Below are 17535 nucleotides of genomic sequence, written 5' to 3' on the forward strand. Positions count from 1 at the left end.
TACCAACTCGTATATTCATCGTAGTATAAAAATATGGAAGAATCCCATAGGCCGGAAAAAAAAAAAAAAAAAAAAAAAAAAAAACCAAGAATCAGGAAGAACATAGAATTACCCAGAGGAAGAAGAAGGAGCCAGAATTCAGCAATATAGAAATACTTCAGATAAGAGTTGGCTGTTATACAAAATATCAAAACTGAAAAAAACTGTAAGACCGCTAGGGGAGAACAGATGACAATGTTGATCAGAAGAGGTATTAATGTTGGACAATTCGTAATTTCCTAAAAATTAAACATCACATATTGATTCATGGAACTATTTTCACATAAAAAAATATGGACTATTTTCTCATGTCATATATGTCTTTGCCTTGAGTCATTTATTATAATTTAGTTCATTTTATCAGAAACCATTTTGAAATCATAAATGCCGAAGATTTTCATTGAGTTTATCTAAAGAGTATATGAATGATATTACTTTTTGATATTACCTTTCTCTAAAAGAAATTTAAATTTGAAATATTACTTTCCAATTTCTCTCTCTCTCTCTCTCTCTCTCTCTCTCTCTCTCTCTCTCTCTCTCTCTCTCTCTCTCTCTCTCTCTCTCTCTCCTGTTATTATGCCATTCTCAGTAAGTTTTATTAAACCCTGATTATACATTAGGAAAGTATTCTAGGTCTGGGCCTCTCTTGAAATTTTGAATTTCTAGTTATTACAGCTCATGTATCTACGTGACATTTCTAGCCGAAATCAAGATCACGAGACAACTTAGGCTTAATTTGATAAGATTGTTCGTGCCAAAGATTACGGAACAGCCAGTCCTAACAAGGATAGGCCTATCCATTTAGGGATATATAAAGGATCAGAAGCTGCTGGTTGATCAGTTCACCATGAAGGCCTTCGTCTTCTTCACACTGGTGGCCTTTGGGCTCTGTTGGAGCAACGTTCACGGGGATAATACAGGTAAGGCTCATTCAAGTATATTGTATAGTATGTCATGGGTATTTCACTGTAAGTTTTTGATAAGAAATAGAAGGATATCCTACGCAGTTTTATAATGACCAATCAGTGGATTATTACAATTAATATCAACACTATTGTAAGATTCAAATTATATAGAATTTCTGTTATGTAATATTTATTTCTCTTAACAAATGTCTTTACAGCTAAGAAACAGCAAGATGTGAACCGTCTACTCTGGAAAATCTACGATAAATTGCAGTTTCCAGAACTTAAAAGTTTGGCCCTTTCCTTTGACCCTGAAGCTGACTTGTCCATTTACAAAGATGGCGGTGTTGCTGTGCACCGACTTGTTAAGGAATACAAGGATGAGAGACTTTTACAACACAAGACCTGGTTCTCTTTGTTTAACCAAAAACATAGAGACGAAGCTCTTCTCTTATTTGATGTCTTGATGCAGTGCAAGACCTGGCAGTGCTTTGTACAAAATGCAGCTTACTGGCGAGAACGCATGAATGAGGGAGAGTTTGTCTATGCTTTATACACTGCCATCATCCATTCTGATGTAGGACATGGAGTTGTTTTACCTCCACTCTACGAGATTACACCTCACTTGTTCACTAACAGTGAGGTCATCCAAAAGGCTTACACTGCTAAGATGAGAAATACCCCTGGAATATTCCAAATGAAATTCACAGGTACAAAGAAAAACAAAGAACAGAGAATTGCCTACTTTGGAGAAGATATTGGTATGAATCTCCATCATGTCACTTGGCATATGGATTATCCCTTTTGGTGGGAAGACAAATATGGACACAACTTGAACCGTAAGGGAGAACTCTTCTTCTGGGCTCATCACCAGTTAACTGTACGCTTTGATGCAGAGCGTCTCTCCAACTGGCTAGATGTTGTTGATGAACTTCATTGGGAGAAACCTATTGTTGAAGGCTTTGCCCCTGAGACAACTTATAAATACGGAGGAGAATTCCCAGCCCGACCGGACAATGTGGTTTTCCAAGACGTTGATGGTGTGGCCAGAGTTCGAGACATGCTCATCATGGAAAGTCGTATTCGAGATGCCATAGCACATGGATATCTTATTGCCAAAGATGGCTCTAAAATTGATATCATGAATGATAGTGGTATAGACAAACTGGGAGATATCATTGAGTCTTCAATGTACAGTCCTAATATCCAGTACTATGGTCAGCTTCATAATCTTGCTCACATAATGCTTGGTCGCCAAAGTGACCCTCACGGTAAATACAATATGCCTCCTGGTGTCATGGAACACTTTGAAACTGCAACGCGAGACCCAAGTTTCTTCAGACTTCATAAATATATGGATAGCATTTTCAAAGAACACAAAGACACTCTTCTTCCTTATAATAGAGAAGATCTTCTCTTCCCTGGTGTATCTGTACTAAGCATCGATGTTGACAAAGACCTCAAGACTTTCTTTGAAGATTATGAATTTGATCTACGAAATGCAGTAGATAGTGCTGAGGGCATTCAGGATGTCGATCTAAAAGCTAATGTGCGTCGACTAAATCATGAAGACTTCTCTTTTGTTGCTGAAGTTACCAACAATAATGGAGGGAATGTACTTGCTACCTTCCGTATCTTCTTATGCCCACAGTATGATAATAACTTGGTGGAATACACATTCTCTCATGGCTACTGGCAATGCATTGAAATGGATAAATTCTGGAAGAACTGTAAGTTTGATCGTAAATATTTGAAGAGATTACTGCTATATTATTGCTACAGAGGACATGAAATATTTTCTCTTATTCTTTTACAATATCGTGTTTTCATATAAAGCTTTGTTTTCACATTTTGAATCATTACTTCATGATTTACTTTAAAAAATGTCATTTTTTTTTCTCTCTTCCCAGTGTCACCTGGATCAAATCGCGTAATCAGAAAGTCCACCGACTCCTCTGTCACTGTTCCTGATACACCATCCTTCCAGACTCTAATTGATGCTGCAGATCAGGCTGTTACAAGTGGTGGAACCCTTGACGTGTCCCAGTACGAACGATCCTGTGGCATACCTAATAGAATGCTTCTTCCCAAAGGAAAGATAGATGGAATGGAATTTGCTCTGATCCTCGCAGTCACAGATGGGTCTACTGATGCTCTTAATGCCGCTGCTGTAAGTGAACAGGGTGGCAGTCATGCTCATTGTGGTTCTCACCATGAAGTGTACCCAGATAGGCGACCCATGGGCTTCCCCTTGGATCGTCCCATTCCAGACAGGAGGGTGTTGGACGAGACTCCCAACTTCAAGTACAGAATTGTCAAGGTCTTCCATGAAGACAAATAACAATTCCCATTTTACATTGGCATCATGACTTTTTTATATTTTTATCTTCAGAGGTGATATTACCAATTTCTGCCAAACAAGCCATTTAATCTTTTTTTAAATTTATATTCAAAACCTTAGTGGATGGATCACTATTTTGGAATCTATGAATGTTGAGCAAAGCAATAAAATGATACTTTCAAGGAAATTTGTAAATTTTTCTCCTTCCTAAGACTATATGTTCCGAACAATGTTCAAGCAAACCAGGAAATAGAATTTTCATTTTAAGCTGCACAAGAATAAAAAAATTAAATACATACGTACTCAGTTTTGTCAGGACAGTACATGTAGATAAAATAAAACAGCATAATCTTAAATTTGAGTAATAAATACGAAGTCATGTTTTATAGTGACAATAATGAAAAATGTAAAATAATCACCATTTCAGACAATATGTCATATATATATATATATATATATATATATATATATATATATATATATATATATATATATATATATATATATAAGTATATCGATAGATATGTTATACATCTATCAATCTATCTATCTACAGTATATATATCTATATACATATAGATATACATTGAACAATCTGTGTGTATATATATATATATATATATATATATATATATATATATATATATATATATATATATATATAATATATATATATATATATATATATATATATATATATATATATATATATATATATATATGTGTGTGTGTGTGTGTGTACGTGTATGTGTACGCGTGTGTGTATGTTTTAGAATACTTACACTAGCACTGAGGTTTCGGACCAGTTGAACAAAATTTACAAGCGTTTCATTGACATTTTAGTTAGTTAAATGAGAAAAAGAACATGACGCTAGTAACCCAATTAAGAACAAATTCCGATATTACTATTGAAACTGGATTCAAATCCTACTCAGAAAAGAAGGCTTTTGGAACTACTGTATATACATACATTATATACAGTATATATATATATATATATATATATATATATATATATATATATGTATATATATATATATATATATATATATATATACATATATATATATATATATATGTGTGTGTGTGTGTAGTATATGTGTGTATATATATATATATATATATATATATATATATATATATATATATATATATATATATATATATATATAATATATATATACTGTATATATAGGCTATATATATATATATATATATATATATATATATATATATATATATATATATACATACATATACATATACTACATATATATATATATATATAGAGAGAGAGAGAGAGAGAGAGAGAGAGAGAGAGAGAGAGAGAGAGAGAGAGAGAGAGAGAGAGAGAGAGAGAGAGAATATCTTACTGGCACCCAAAAGTCGAAGACAGCATCTCTCCAGACAAACTGTGCTCCAGATGGTTTTCAGGATAGCAGGAATACAGCATTTACGTTTCTGCATTTATTATTTATCGCGACAGATCGCGACAACAATCTTTTAATATATAAAAAAGTTTGGAAACTTCAAAATTAATTGACAAAAATGGATCAATGAAAACTTTGGGGCTCTTTGAGATAAAAAAAATTAAGATAAATGTTGAAATACTTAAATGACTTTTCACAAGGCTTCACATAATTTCATGGCCAATTTCACAAGCGTTTCCCCTCTTCGACGAAGCTTACGAGTCCATTTTTTCGACGGGATTGACGTCGATTCTCTTGTTGAAAGCAGAGTTATTTGTTAATCTTACTCTGCCCCTCAGAAATTTAGGTTTATGACGTGCACTCGTCTTGAATTCAATTCCATCTGGAGCGGCGCCTTTCCTTATGACGAACTGTAATTTCGATGCCCTAACATTTTCTGTGCATTGAAGCAGTTTGTGCTCTTCATTCCATGCAGTTTCTCTTCTTTCTCTAATGAAGCTCAAGACTCCACTGTTACAAAGGGGTTCATGCTGTCTTCAATACGCGAGGCTTAATCGCTCCCTCAGAAATTCTATAATCAAAGACTATGTTGATTCCTTAATCCCTTAATCCAGTTCATCTGTTACGGCATCACTCTCCAGTCTATCCATACCTTGGCAATTATAAATATGGTAATTGGGCATGTTACTTTACGTTTATAGTGAATAGACAATATCTTAGTGGTGTCCAAAAATCGAAGGCAGCATCTCTAGCCAAACTGTACAGCAGATAGTTTTCGTGATAAAATGAAAACTGTATTTACGTTTCTCCATTTATAATTTGGTATCAACACGTGTTTTGAGTCACTTTCTTTTCACGTGACTTAATCAGGACTAAACTGGCTGAGTAATGGAATTATACTTTAAAATAAAGGCTATCATGGTGACAATTTAAAAAAATACCAAAAATATTAGGAAACTACGTAATAAAAAATGATAAATGAAAATCTTAAGATTCCTACCTCTCTTATAGCCTGCTTGTCTTCCCTTCTTGCTTCTACAATTCTGTAGATTATTTTTTTCCCCTATGTTGTTGCCATCAACTCATACATTTCATCCCTGGCTTCTCCCTTTGCAATTGTTACCAATCTCTTCCTTTGTTTCCTCCTTTTCTCCGTATATATTCCCCTCTGATTTGGTTGTTACTATCTTTTTCCCACTCTCTTCTCGCTAGTCCTTTTCATCTCAGCTGTTTGAACCCCTTGATTTCACCAATACGTTTCTTTTCCCCGTTACTGCTTACCATTTGTCCTCCCACATACCTCGGCTGCTACCACAACCTCTTTCATATCATCCCATATTTCTTCAGACAATTCTGACATTCCAGTTATATATTTCTCTTCTCTGGTTCTTTCCACTTTACTTCTGGACTCTCTCGCCTTCTCTTCCTTCACCTTATAAGTTTTAATCCTTCTGTTCCTAGCTGGGGCTTTTCTAGTCCTTATTGCGTACAGCATAAAATCTACCACAATGAGCGACAATGGATTCTCTTGGAATAGTCGTACAATCCATAATGATTTTTTGTCGTCCTAACACAGTCAATCACACTTTGCATTCATGACAACCGGATTCATAGCTTTTGCTAATTACACCAATCTTTCACCTTCTTCGTTTTTTTTATTTCCAAACCTCTTCTTCTATGCATACCTTGAGGGCCATCAGATCTCTCACCTTCATAAACATTCATGTTCCTAGATAATTAACAGATCACTTCTTGGAACTCTTTCTCATCTTAACTACACCCCTGTTGAGGGGCACATGCTAAGAGAATATGCCCTATTATATTACCTTTCACAAAACGAGCACAGTATACTTGAAACCTTTCTGGGAGATGGTAGAGTTGAAAACACCCTTCAAAAAGAGTAAGTTTGACACTTTTCATAAGAGGGTAGTGTTGAAAACCACCCACAGAAAGAGAGGGTTTGAAACTATCCCCGAAGAGGTTGGTCTAGAAAACATCCCTCATAATGAGGTCTGAAACCTTTCCTGAAAAGGGTAGTGTTTAAAACATCCCTCATGAAGAGGTTTGAAATTTCTGAGGTAAGAATTTAAAAAATCCCTTGAAAATACAGTCAACTTGAAACCTTTAATGGAAAGAGGTAGTCTTAAAATCCAACACACTGATTTTCCGTCAGATATAGTGTATGGTCTTTGATAAGTAAGAAGTGAATTCAGACCCATTTTCCTACATACTTAAAGAAATGAAGTGGTTTTTTTTTTTTTTTTTTTTTTTTTTTTTTTTTTTTTTTTTTTTAATAATACGCTATGTACCTTGCTTTGCCACTGACTTACAATAAGCATATTTTGGTAAAATAACAAAATAAAACTAAGCATTAGAAAATTTATTTCGATGAGGGATTTAAATTTCTTTACACCTACTGTACACTGCATAATAGGTACAATGGAACAGTGAGTGGGTATAGCACGTTCACTTCCTATTTATCCACTTTATACAGAGTTTTTGTTAATGGCTTAATATAATTTCTCATGGTTCTCTCTCTTGTCCATTTTTCTCCTCTTTACTAATATAAATCTCCAGTACTTTAATTCTCATTGAAGTAATCAACATTTCTTTCAACTGTATAGATATCTAATATTATGCTGTATATTATTTACATTACGTTCAGTTTATGAACATTAATGTACATTTGCTTTATTATTTTGTAGAAGAATGATATCTCTTTCCATTTATCTTTTCCCATTACATATACTGTAGGACCACTTTTTCATTATGCATCGTGGCAACAATGTAATTATATGTGTCAACACTGCTTTTCTTTCCGCCATGTGCATATAGTAGTCATTCGTTGTTCAGTGGTTACTGTATTGACAAGCATGGACCTGCTTCCCGCTGCTTGTCACATTTATGTCCGTTTATCTTCATTACATAAGATTTTAAAGAACCTACTGGTTTAACTTGTCACCCTCCATTCCATTTATCGCATGGATGTATGTGGCAGTATCCCACACATCAACTATCAACGTTTTTATCACACACCTTTCCAAAATGCTTTCTTAAATAGAAACTAGTCTTGTTAATTTATCCGAATACAACTTCCTTTATTTATCAAATTCAATACATTGAGGATAGATTTTCTACCAAATCAATCTCCATTAAAATTGTTGTCTCAATTTTTAATGGTCAAATGCAACTGAACAGAAAACGTCTACTAATGTTATCAGCCAAGCTTCAACCCCACTTGGAAATAAGAGATGACGTTTCTTCAAACTTGTCTTTACAGATCACCAAGTTCATATTAAAAAACGTGATCAAAACTGTTACAGTATACATTTTTCTTTCATGGCTTACGTTTTCTTTCCATTCAAGATTTTATAGTTTTTATTGACATTTTCAATACTTTGAAATATTTCCCTCGTATGTAGATTTTATGCGTGTTATTAGCCATCGCTCCTAGTTGACAAAGCAAAAGGCTGCATGCAAGGGAACACCAATAAACAAAGTAGAAAAATATAAACAAACGGATAAACAAATAACATGAATGATAAAGTAAAGAAAAAAAACATACAAACTATGTAACTATGATATACAGTTACAACGTTCCAACCACACTCAAACCATTCCATAATTTGATTACAGCAGGAATAAATTCTAAAAATTGTGATGTTGAACATCACCTAACAAGAAAATTATGATTCATGAAAATTTTCAAGCATGATAAACGTGTAAATTGGGTGATAGTGTCACAGATTAGGATAAACATCAATGTCTTCCTCAATTTTATTCTAAAATATCAGTTTACAATCCAGAATGACACCCAGAATTTCCACTTACTTGTAACTAAAGAAATGGCAATATCTTGGTAGGCTTTGAAAAATCTACTAGGAATTAGCCCAACAAAAAATATTAATCGATGTTTGATTGGGATTCAAATTATTTGTCATAATTGGCTCCAAGGTCAAATCTTGCCTTGGCTATTGTTAAACCCCCAAAGGACGTACTGGTACGTTTCACAAAGCTCATCCCTTTACCCCCATGGACGTACCGGTACGTCCTTGCAAAAAACTGCTATTTACATTTTTTTTCATAATTTTGATAATTTTTTGAGAAACTTCAGGCATTTTCCAAGAGAATGAGACCAACCTGACCTCTCTATGAGGAAAATTAAGGCTGTTAGAGCAATTTTTAAAAAATATACTGCAAAATGTGCTTGAAAAAAAAATAACCCCCGGGGGTTAAGGGCTGGAAAGTTCCAAATAGCCTGGGGGTATAAGGGTTAAAAAAGATTCGGTCAGCAAGAGTCTACACTCAATTGACGGGTTAAATGCAAAGAAAAAGCATTACTTGTATGGACAACAAGACCTAACAATACATTTATAACTTAAGAAATAATGAAACCTAACAAAATACATTTATAACTTAAGAAATAATGAACAAAGAACACCACCCTGTGGAAAAATAGTGATCTCTAGTGATCTCTATAGTATTCATCAATATGTACTATTTAAAATTTAATGGCCAGAAACTAATCAAAATGAAAATAATAATCGGTAAACTATAAACTGTCCAAGGCTGGGAACAAATGCCTCATGATTAACAAGCCCAAACACACAACTTAAAGCATGGAAAATCAGAACTTTATCGGCAAAATCTCGAGATTTCTTCAAAATAATGTGATTTTTATGCATAGTATCCCAAGTACCTTGGCAATTGAGAGAGCCAAAGTTCAAACTAGGGAACACATGATTACTATTACTATATGCGTTCAGAAGAATTATTGATACATATACAATATTTAAATACTTGAACTTTGGAACTGATCATTACTCTCACCATGTGCATTTAAAAATATTGTATATATATATATAAAATATTTAAATAACATGGGCTATTTAGAAAATGGGTGGTAATCAGCAGGACTATGGCTACATCAAGTGAAAAAAAAAAAAAAAAAAAAAAAAAAAAAAAAAAAAAAAAAAAACACGGAGAATTCCTTCCAAGCATGATTTATTACAGTGAACTCTACACTCGTAAAACTGTACTCTAGGGGTCAATACCATTCCATAAACTAAAGGAGAAGTAAATACGAATAAGATAAGTTTTTTTTGAACACTTTTTATTGCCTTGCTCATCAACCAAAAACTTCAAATAAACCCTCACCTCCAAATATTATGAAGGTTTGAAGGAATAAAAAAAAAATATGTGAAGTAAATATTTAGAATCAAAGTGATCGAACTGAAATCCACTGAATTAGCCAAAAACTAATACGTGGGAAAAATCATTCATGAAGCAACTGTAAAATAGTTATTTCTCGCCATGGAACACCCTCACAATTCTGTACTTGAAGTTGGGAGTCTCGTCCAACACCCTCCTGTCTGGAATGGGACGATCCAAGGGGAAGCCCATGGGTCGCCTATCTGGGTACACTTCATGGTGAGAACCACAATGGGCATGACTGCCACCCTGTTCACTTACAGCAGCGGCATTAAGAGCATCATTAGACCCATCTGTGACTGCGAGGATCAGAGCAAATTCCATTCCGTCTTTCTTTCCTTTGGGAAGAAGCATTCTATTAGGTATGCCACAGGATCGTTCGTACTGGGACACGTCAAAGGTTCCACCACTTGTGACAGCCTGATCTGCAGCATCAATTAGAGTCTGGAAGGATGGTGTATCAGGAACAGTGACAGAGGAGTCGGTGGACTTTCTGATTACGCGATTTGATCCAGGTGACACTGGGAAGAGAGGAAACAACTTATTGTATGCAATCAAATCATGAAGTTGAGATTAATAATATGAAAACAGGAGAATTTGTACAAAACACTAAAATGGGACAAGTAAACGAATTAGATCTTTTATGCCTAAGTAATGATAATATATCAGTTTTCTCCTCAAACATGAATTATGATCAAACTTACAGTTCTTCCAGAATTTATCCATTTCAATGCACTGCCAGTAGCCATGAGAGAATGTGTATTCCACCAAGTTATTATCATACTGTGGACATAAGAAGATACGGAAGGTAGCAAGCACATTCCTTCCATTATTGTTGTTAACTTCAGCAACAAAAGAGAAGTCTTCATGATTTAGTCGACGCACATTAGCTTTTAGATCGACATTCTGAATGCCCTCAGCACTATCTACTGCATTTCGTAGATCAAATTCATAGTCTTCAAAGAAAGTCTTGAGGTCTTTGTCAACATCGATGCTTAGTACAGATACACCAGGGAAGAGAAGATCTTCCCTAGTATAAGGAAGCAGAGTGTCTTTGTGTTCTTTGAAAATGCTATCCATATATTTATGAAGTCTGAAGAAACTTGGGTCTCGTGTTGCGGTTTCAAAGTGTTCCATGACACCAGGAGGCATATTGTATTTACCGTGAGGGTCACTTTGGCGACCAAGCATTATGTGAGCAAGATTATGAAGCTGACCATAATATTGGATATTAGGACTGTACATTGAAGACTCAATGATATCTCCCAGTTTGTCTATACCACTATCATTCATGATATCAATTTTAGAGCCATCTTTGGCAATAAGATATCCATGTGCTATGGCATCTCGAATACGACTTTCCATGATGAGCATATCTCGAACTCTGGCCACACCATCAACGTCTTGGAAAACCACATTGTCCGGTCGGGCTGGGAATTCTCCTCCATATTTGTAAGTGGCTTCAGGGGCAAAGCCTTCAACAATAGGTTTCTCCCAATGAAGTTCATCAACAACATCTAGCCAGTTGGAGAGACGCTCTGCATCAAAGCGTACAGTTAACTGGTGATGAGCCCAGAAGAAGAGTTCTCCCTTACGGTTCAAGTTGTGTCCATATTTGTCTTCCCACCAAAAGGGATAATCCATATGCCAAGTGACATGATGGAGATTCATACCAATGTCTTCTCCAAAGTAGGCAATTCTCTGTTCCTTGTTTTTCTTTGTACCTGTGAATTTCATTTGGAATATTCCAGGGGTATTTCTCATCTTAGCAGTGTAAGCCTTCTGGATGACCTCACTGTTAGTGAACAAGTGAGGTGTAATCTCATAGAGTGGAGGTAAAACAACTCCGTGACCTACATCAGAATGGATGATGGCAGTGTATAAAGCATACACAAACTCTCCCTCATTCATGCGTTCTCGCCAGTAAGCTGCATTTTGTACAAAGTACTGCCACGTCTTGCACTGCATCAAAACATCAAATAAGAGAAGAGCTTCGTCTCTATGTTTTTGGTTGAACAAAGAGAACCAGGTCTTATGCTGTAAAAGTCTCTCATCCTTGTATTCCTTAACAAGTCGGTGCACTGCAACACCGCCATCTTTGTAAATGGTCAGGTCAGCTTCAGGGTCAAAGGAAAGGGCCAAACTTTTAAGTTCAGGAAACTGCAATTTATCGTAGATCTTCCAGAGTAGACGGTTCACATCTTGCTGTTTCTTGGCTATAAAGACATTTGATGAGAGAAATAAATATTACAGAACAGAAATTCAAGATAATTTGAATCTTACAACAATAGTATTGATATTAATTGTAATCATTCACTGATTGGTCGTTATAAAACTGCGTAGGATATCTTATTTCTTATCAAAAACTACAGTAAAACACCCATGACATACTATACATTATACTTGAATGAGCCTTACCTGTATTGTCCCCGTGAACGTTGCTCCAACAGAGCCCAAAGGCCACCAGTGTGAAGAAGACGAAGGCCTTCATGGTGAACTTCTAAACCAATGAGGAGCGGCCCTTTATATATATCCGACTAGTAGGCCTATGGAAGGCAAGATATGTTCCGTAAACATTACCACATACAATCTTATCAAAGTAAGCCTAAGTTGTCTTGTCCTGTCCATTTACTGACAATAGCCATAGAGACAATCTTGCAGATATACCAGATTTGGAGTAAATTTATATTATACATAGGTTTTTACGTTGTACCTAAAGCTTTACTAAAAAATATTCCAAGATACTACTATAAAAGTTATATTTAGCAAAATCAAACCAATATACTACCTAAAGAGAGAGAGAGAGAGAGAGAGAGAGAGAGAGAGAGAGAGAGAGAGAGAGAGAGAGAGAGAGAGAGAGAGAGAGTAAGCAAGGGGTGATGTCAATAACTTGTCAGATGATTAAATAACGTAAGTTAAATCAAAGAGGTTTATGTGTTTTGAAGGAAAAACCACTAATGACTGAACGATCGATGGAAGAAATATCGAATGTAGTTTGTTTTTTGCTGATGCCTGAGATAGGTTATGTTACTGTTGCAATACTCACGTATCTTATATCAATGTTTCCTTCATGGAAATGAGTAAATACAATTTTTCAAGTTCTCTTTGGGTCTTTAAGATGTAATATTTAAAAAAAAAAATTAATCTTGTCTGTGTCTGCTTGCTAACGATATGTGGGCAAAAAACAAAATAATTTCAAAATTACCAGTTTTCAAATATGAGTAACTTGCTTTTAAAAAGGATTGGGTTTGGATCTGGATGCAGCTCCAAAATATTTGATTATTTCAACTGTTCAAACCTGAGATTCTGTTAACCTGTTCAACAGAAAAGCATTTGCATCAAGTTTGAATTTCACCGATTCAACCACCACATTAGGAAGAACATTCCACGATCTGGTCACAGATGAAATAACACTTCTGTGATACTGTGTAGTATTAAGCCGTATGATGAAGGTAAGACTGTTGGAATTACCTGCATACCTAGTACCGAGTACAGTCTGATAGATGGTCAAAATTAGGAAAAATCGTATCTAGATGCAGACTAGGCTAATTGAACAATGATGCCAGAATTAACATATAGATCAGGTATAAGGCATTTAATAGACTGCAAGGTTTTGTACAACTAATTACGGTGAAAGTCAGCAGGTGAAGATCAAATATGAGAACAATATTAAAAACATGGTAAAATAAAAGAATTCAAACACTTAAAATATAGATTGATCATAAAAAAAAAACTTGACAAACATTTTCAATACGCCATTATTTTGTGGAATTGAACAAAAAAACAAACCAGAGGTGTTTCTCTGCAGTAAATTTTCTATCATGAATCATGCTTTTAATACTAAACAGGTTGTATATAGTTAAGGAAACATTCTCATTGCAAAGCTCTGAATGTTAAGGACAGAAACCATTGATCCTGAACTCCTGATAATCATATTTTGAGTTATATTTGGGTTCAAATTCAATCCCCATAATATGCACCATGTTCTAATTTTAGCTGTTTCTATTATTCAGGGATTCAGCAATAACAGGTCTACCTTCAGGAAATGGAATTGATGCAGAAAAGCTTCATACACATATACAACAAACTTGATCCCAAGGCTAAATCAATATCATGTATATATATGAAAATTAATGGCCTGAGAACATTAACCTAAGAAAATCCATATATTACATTTCTACATTCATTATGGTGCACATGAACTTCTCTTTTCAATCTCATCACCATCATCTCCTCCTACGCCTATCTGCGCAAAGGGTCTCAGTTAAGATTCCGCCAGTCGTCTCTATCTTAAGCTCTACTTCACGCTTCATAGTCCTCAGCCATTTAGGCATGGATCTTCCAACTCTTCTAGTGCCAGGTGGAACCCAGTTGAAAGTTTGGTGAACTAATTTCTCTTGGGGAGAGCGAAAAGCATGACCAAACCATCTCCATCTACCTCTCACCATGATCTCATCCACATATGGCATTCGAGTGATCTCTCTTCTAGTTTCCTTTCTAATTCTATCCTGCAATTTAATCCTGCAATTTAACTCCCAATATTCTTTTGAGGGCCTAGTTCTCAAATCTAGAAAATCTGTTGGATATTGTTTCATTGTCATAACACAACTCATGTCCATACAGTAACACCTATCTCACTAAACTGATATATAGCCTAATTTTTATATGCAATTTCTGGCGATTTGATTTCCAAATTTTACTTAACCTCGCCATTATCTGATTTGCTTTTTCAAATCTTTCATTAAACTTAAATACCAAAGATCCTGTATTAGAGATCATAGTTCCTAAATACTTAAAGGATTCCACCTCATCAATCCTTTCTCCTTCCAATGATATTTCATCTTCCATTGTATATTCCGTTCTCATCATATCTGTCTTTCTTCTATTTCAATCTATTACCTAATAATTCAACAATTGTTGCATGAAAATACTCAGAAATCCCATTAATTCAAAACCCATCATACGAACTTCCTGATCACAATCGGTGGATTTCTGAACAGCATTGTTAATCGTAAATAGGGAATCATATGCTGTAAGGCCTTTGCAACCACCAAACTGCAAACTAGACAGTAGATGATAAACTTTCAGTAACCCTACCCAAGTTGTTTTGTCGGGAGACATAATTAAATTTCTGATATAGAAGTAATGGAAATTGGGCAATAGTCAACAGGGCTAAAGCAACATAAAACAAACTTACCCGACGGTGTAGCAATAACACTTTTCCCACAACTACAAAATAAACCTCTTGTTAACTTGCGAAAAATAAGATACCTTAGGAGCTCAGAAAGCAGGTGCACAGTATATATAAAAACATGAACAAAGGAAAAATCCCATGTGGGTCCAGTAAAAGATCTTTAAATTTAAGGAACCGAAAAGTTAAACTAAATAATCTAACATGAATGGAATGAGGAAGATTGAGTTTCTCAATGCTCTGCGAACTGACAAACACATCAGCCAAAAGGGTTACCTTTTATCATGGAAAGTGAGTGACAGAGCCATCTGATTTAAAAGTAAGAACAAATTTTATTAAGTCCATCATGGTCAAATTGTATTCCTTTTCCGTAGAAGTATAAACTTTTTGAGCAAGAATTCTTAGCTGAGTCTATATTACAAGTCAAATCTGATTTATTTATCCCAAGTTGATAAGCCTTGGGTTTCTCCAAATAATCATCATTGAATCAGGGTTTGTTTAGATTCGTTATTTCAACATTAAGAAGTGGTAAGGCCATTAATCATGGTGACCAGATTTTCATTTAAGAGAAAACAGGCTCAACATTATTATAAAACTGTGAACAATTTTTAGGAAATAGATGACTGAAAATGACATCCAAATCAGGTTTAGATTTTATATTTATCTTAAAAAAGAGTGACACACCAGGAACAGGCTGCCCAGTCTTAAATACTAATGAAACCAAGCCATGATCAGATGTCCCCCTTAGAGGACAAACCTTGCTTGATATAAAACCAAGGGAATCAGTGTTTATTAGGTCCAAGCAATTACCAAACACAAGTGTAGCCTCACTTATGATTTCTTCACAGCCTGATTCAGGACCAAAGTCAAAGGCCTCATGCTATGGCATTTGGAAGAAGTAACAGAATTCAACCACTACCTATGGTGAAACTTGAAATCATCAACAAGCATAGAGGACTTCCTATCATATAGAATTAGAACAGATACACCCATGCATACATGCAGACATTATATATATATATATATATATATATATATATATATATATATATATATATATATATATATATATATATATATATATATATATACATAAACATATTCTCACCTTTCTCACCAGACACCAGGTAGGCCAAAAGCTTGTCAGTCGTCATGCCCCATTTTTCAGAATCTTCCCCATTCCATGATGTCCTAATACACTTGCTGTCCCTCAATCTCTTAAACAGAGGATTCCTATTTCTCAATTGCCATCTTAATGTTGTCCCTCCATCTAATTCTTGGATTTTCTATGGGTCCTCTATCATCTGGTACCCATTCTAGAAATAGTTTTGGTTATCTGTGATCTTCCATTCTTTTAACGCGTCAGTATCAACATAACTGGCTTCTTTCTATTAAGTCTAATATACTCTTAATATCCAATTCATTTTTATTCTATAATTTCTCAATATATCAAGTTTTGTGACTCTTTTATCAAACGTGAAACCCCCATTTCTGCTCCTTGCAATTTTATTTTAGTTCTACTTGTGAGGAGCTATGATTCATGACTACATTAAAATTGGTCTCAATATATATATATATATATATATATATATATATATATATATATATATATATATATATATATATATATATATATTTTATATATATATATATATATATATATATATATATATATATATATATATATATATTTACTCTTCTAGGTATGGAACGGTCTTTCAAAAGTGGATACAGCATTCTCAAGTTATTATTGAATTATGTTGTTCGGTGGGCTATTTAAATTTTCGAGTCATTTGCTTCACTAAACATAATCCAAGATATTTAAATTGTCTGGATTGTTTCAATGTATGGTCTTCCAGATAGATATGTACTTCATCCGGTGTTCTTGACACTACCATTACTTTATTTTTACTTTATTGGCACTCATTCCTTTTGCTGTTAGAAAATCCTTCCATTTTATCAACGATGTCTGGAGGTCTTCTTTGGTATCAGCTATTACAGCCTTATCATCCGCGTAAGCAGGAAAAATTGTTCTCTCATCTTCGTCATGTAATACACGCATGAAATAGACTGACGAAAATTCATGTATATTATAAACAATGGTAGGGGCAACACACTTCCCTGTCTTACTCCTGACTAACGAGAACCAATCATGTCCAGCTCACTGTGTCTTCACTCGGCATCTTGCGTTCTGTATTATTCTTTTTAACTTAGATGGTATATTATAGTAATCATCATCTAGTACATCCCATAATTTCATTCTTGATAATCTGTCAAAAGCTTTTATAAAGGTCAATGAAAACCACATACTTCTCTTTGTCCCACTCCCTCGTCTTTTCAATTATCATTTGAAAATTATATAATATATATATATATATATATATATATATATATATATATATATATATATATATATAA

General features: G+C 34.5%; 2 protein-coding genes across 2 annotated transcripts; one reads left to right on the forward strand and one right to left on the reverse strand.

Moving 5' to 3' along the window:
- Positions 1-1155: 1155 nt before the first annotated feature.
- On the forward strand, positions 1156-3285 carry LOC137624467 (hemocyanin B chain-like). The gene is made up of 2 exons (XM_068355235.1): positions 1156-2674; positions 2855-3285. The coding sequence occupies exons 1-2, from the start codon at positions 1411-1413 to the stop codon at positions 3283-3285; spliced, it is 1695 nt and encodes a 564-aa protein (XP_068211336.1). The 5' UTR covers positions 1156-1410.
- A 6545-nt stretch (positions 3286-9830) lies between these two features.
- Positions 9831-12458, reverse strand: LOC137624994 (hemocyanin B chain-like). Its single transcript, XM_068355927.1, has 3 exons — positions 12345-12458; positions 10631-12142; positions 9831-10447 (listed from the first exon to the last, which is right to left on the reverse strand). Exons 1-3 carry the CDS (start codon positions 12415-12417, stop codon positions 10017-10019), a joined length of 2016 nt encoding a protein of 671 aa, XP_068212028.1. The 5' UTR covers positions 12418-12458; the 3' UTR covers positions 9831-10016.
- Between the last annotated feature and the right edge of the window lie 5077 nt (positions 12459-17535).

The sequence above is a fragment of the Palaemon carinicauda genome, chromosome 31 (genome assembly GCF_036898095.1).
Source record: "Palaemon carinicauda isolate YSFRI2023 chromosome 31, ASM3689809v2, whole genome shotgun sequence".
NCBI lineage: Eukaryota > Metazoa > Arthropoda > Malacostraca > Decapoda > Palaemonidae > Palaemon > Palaemon carinicauda.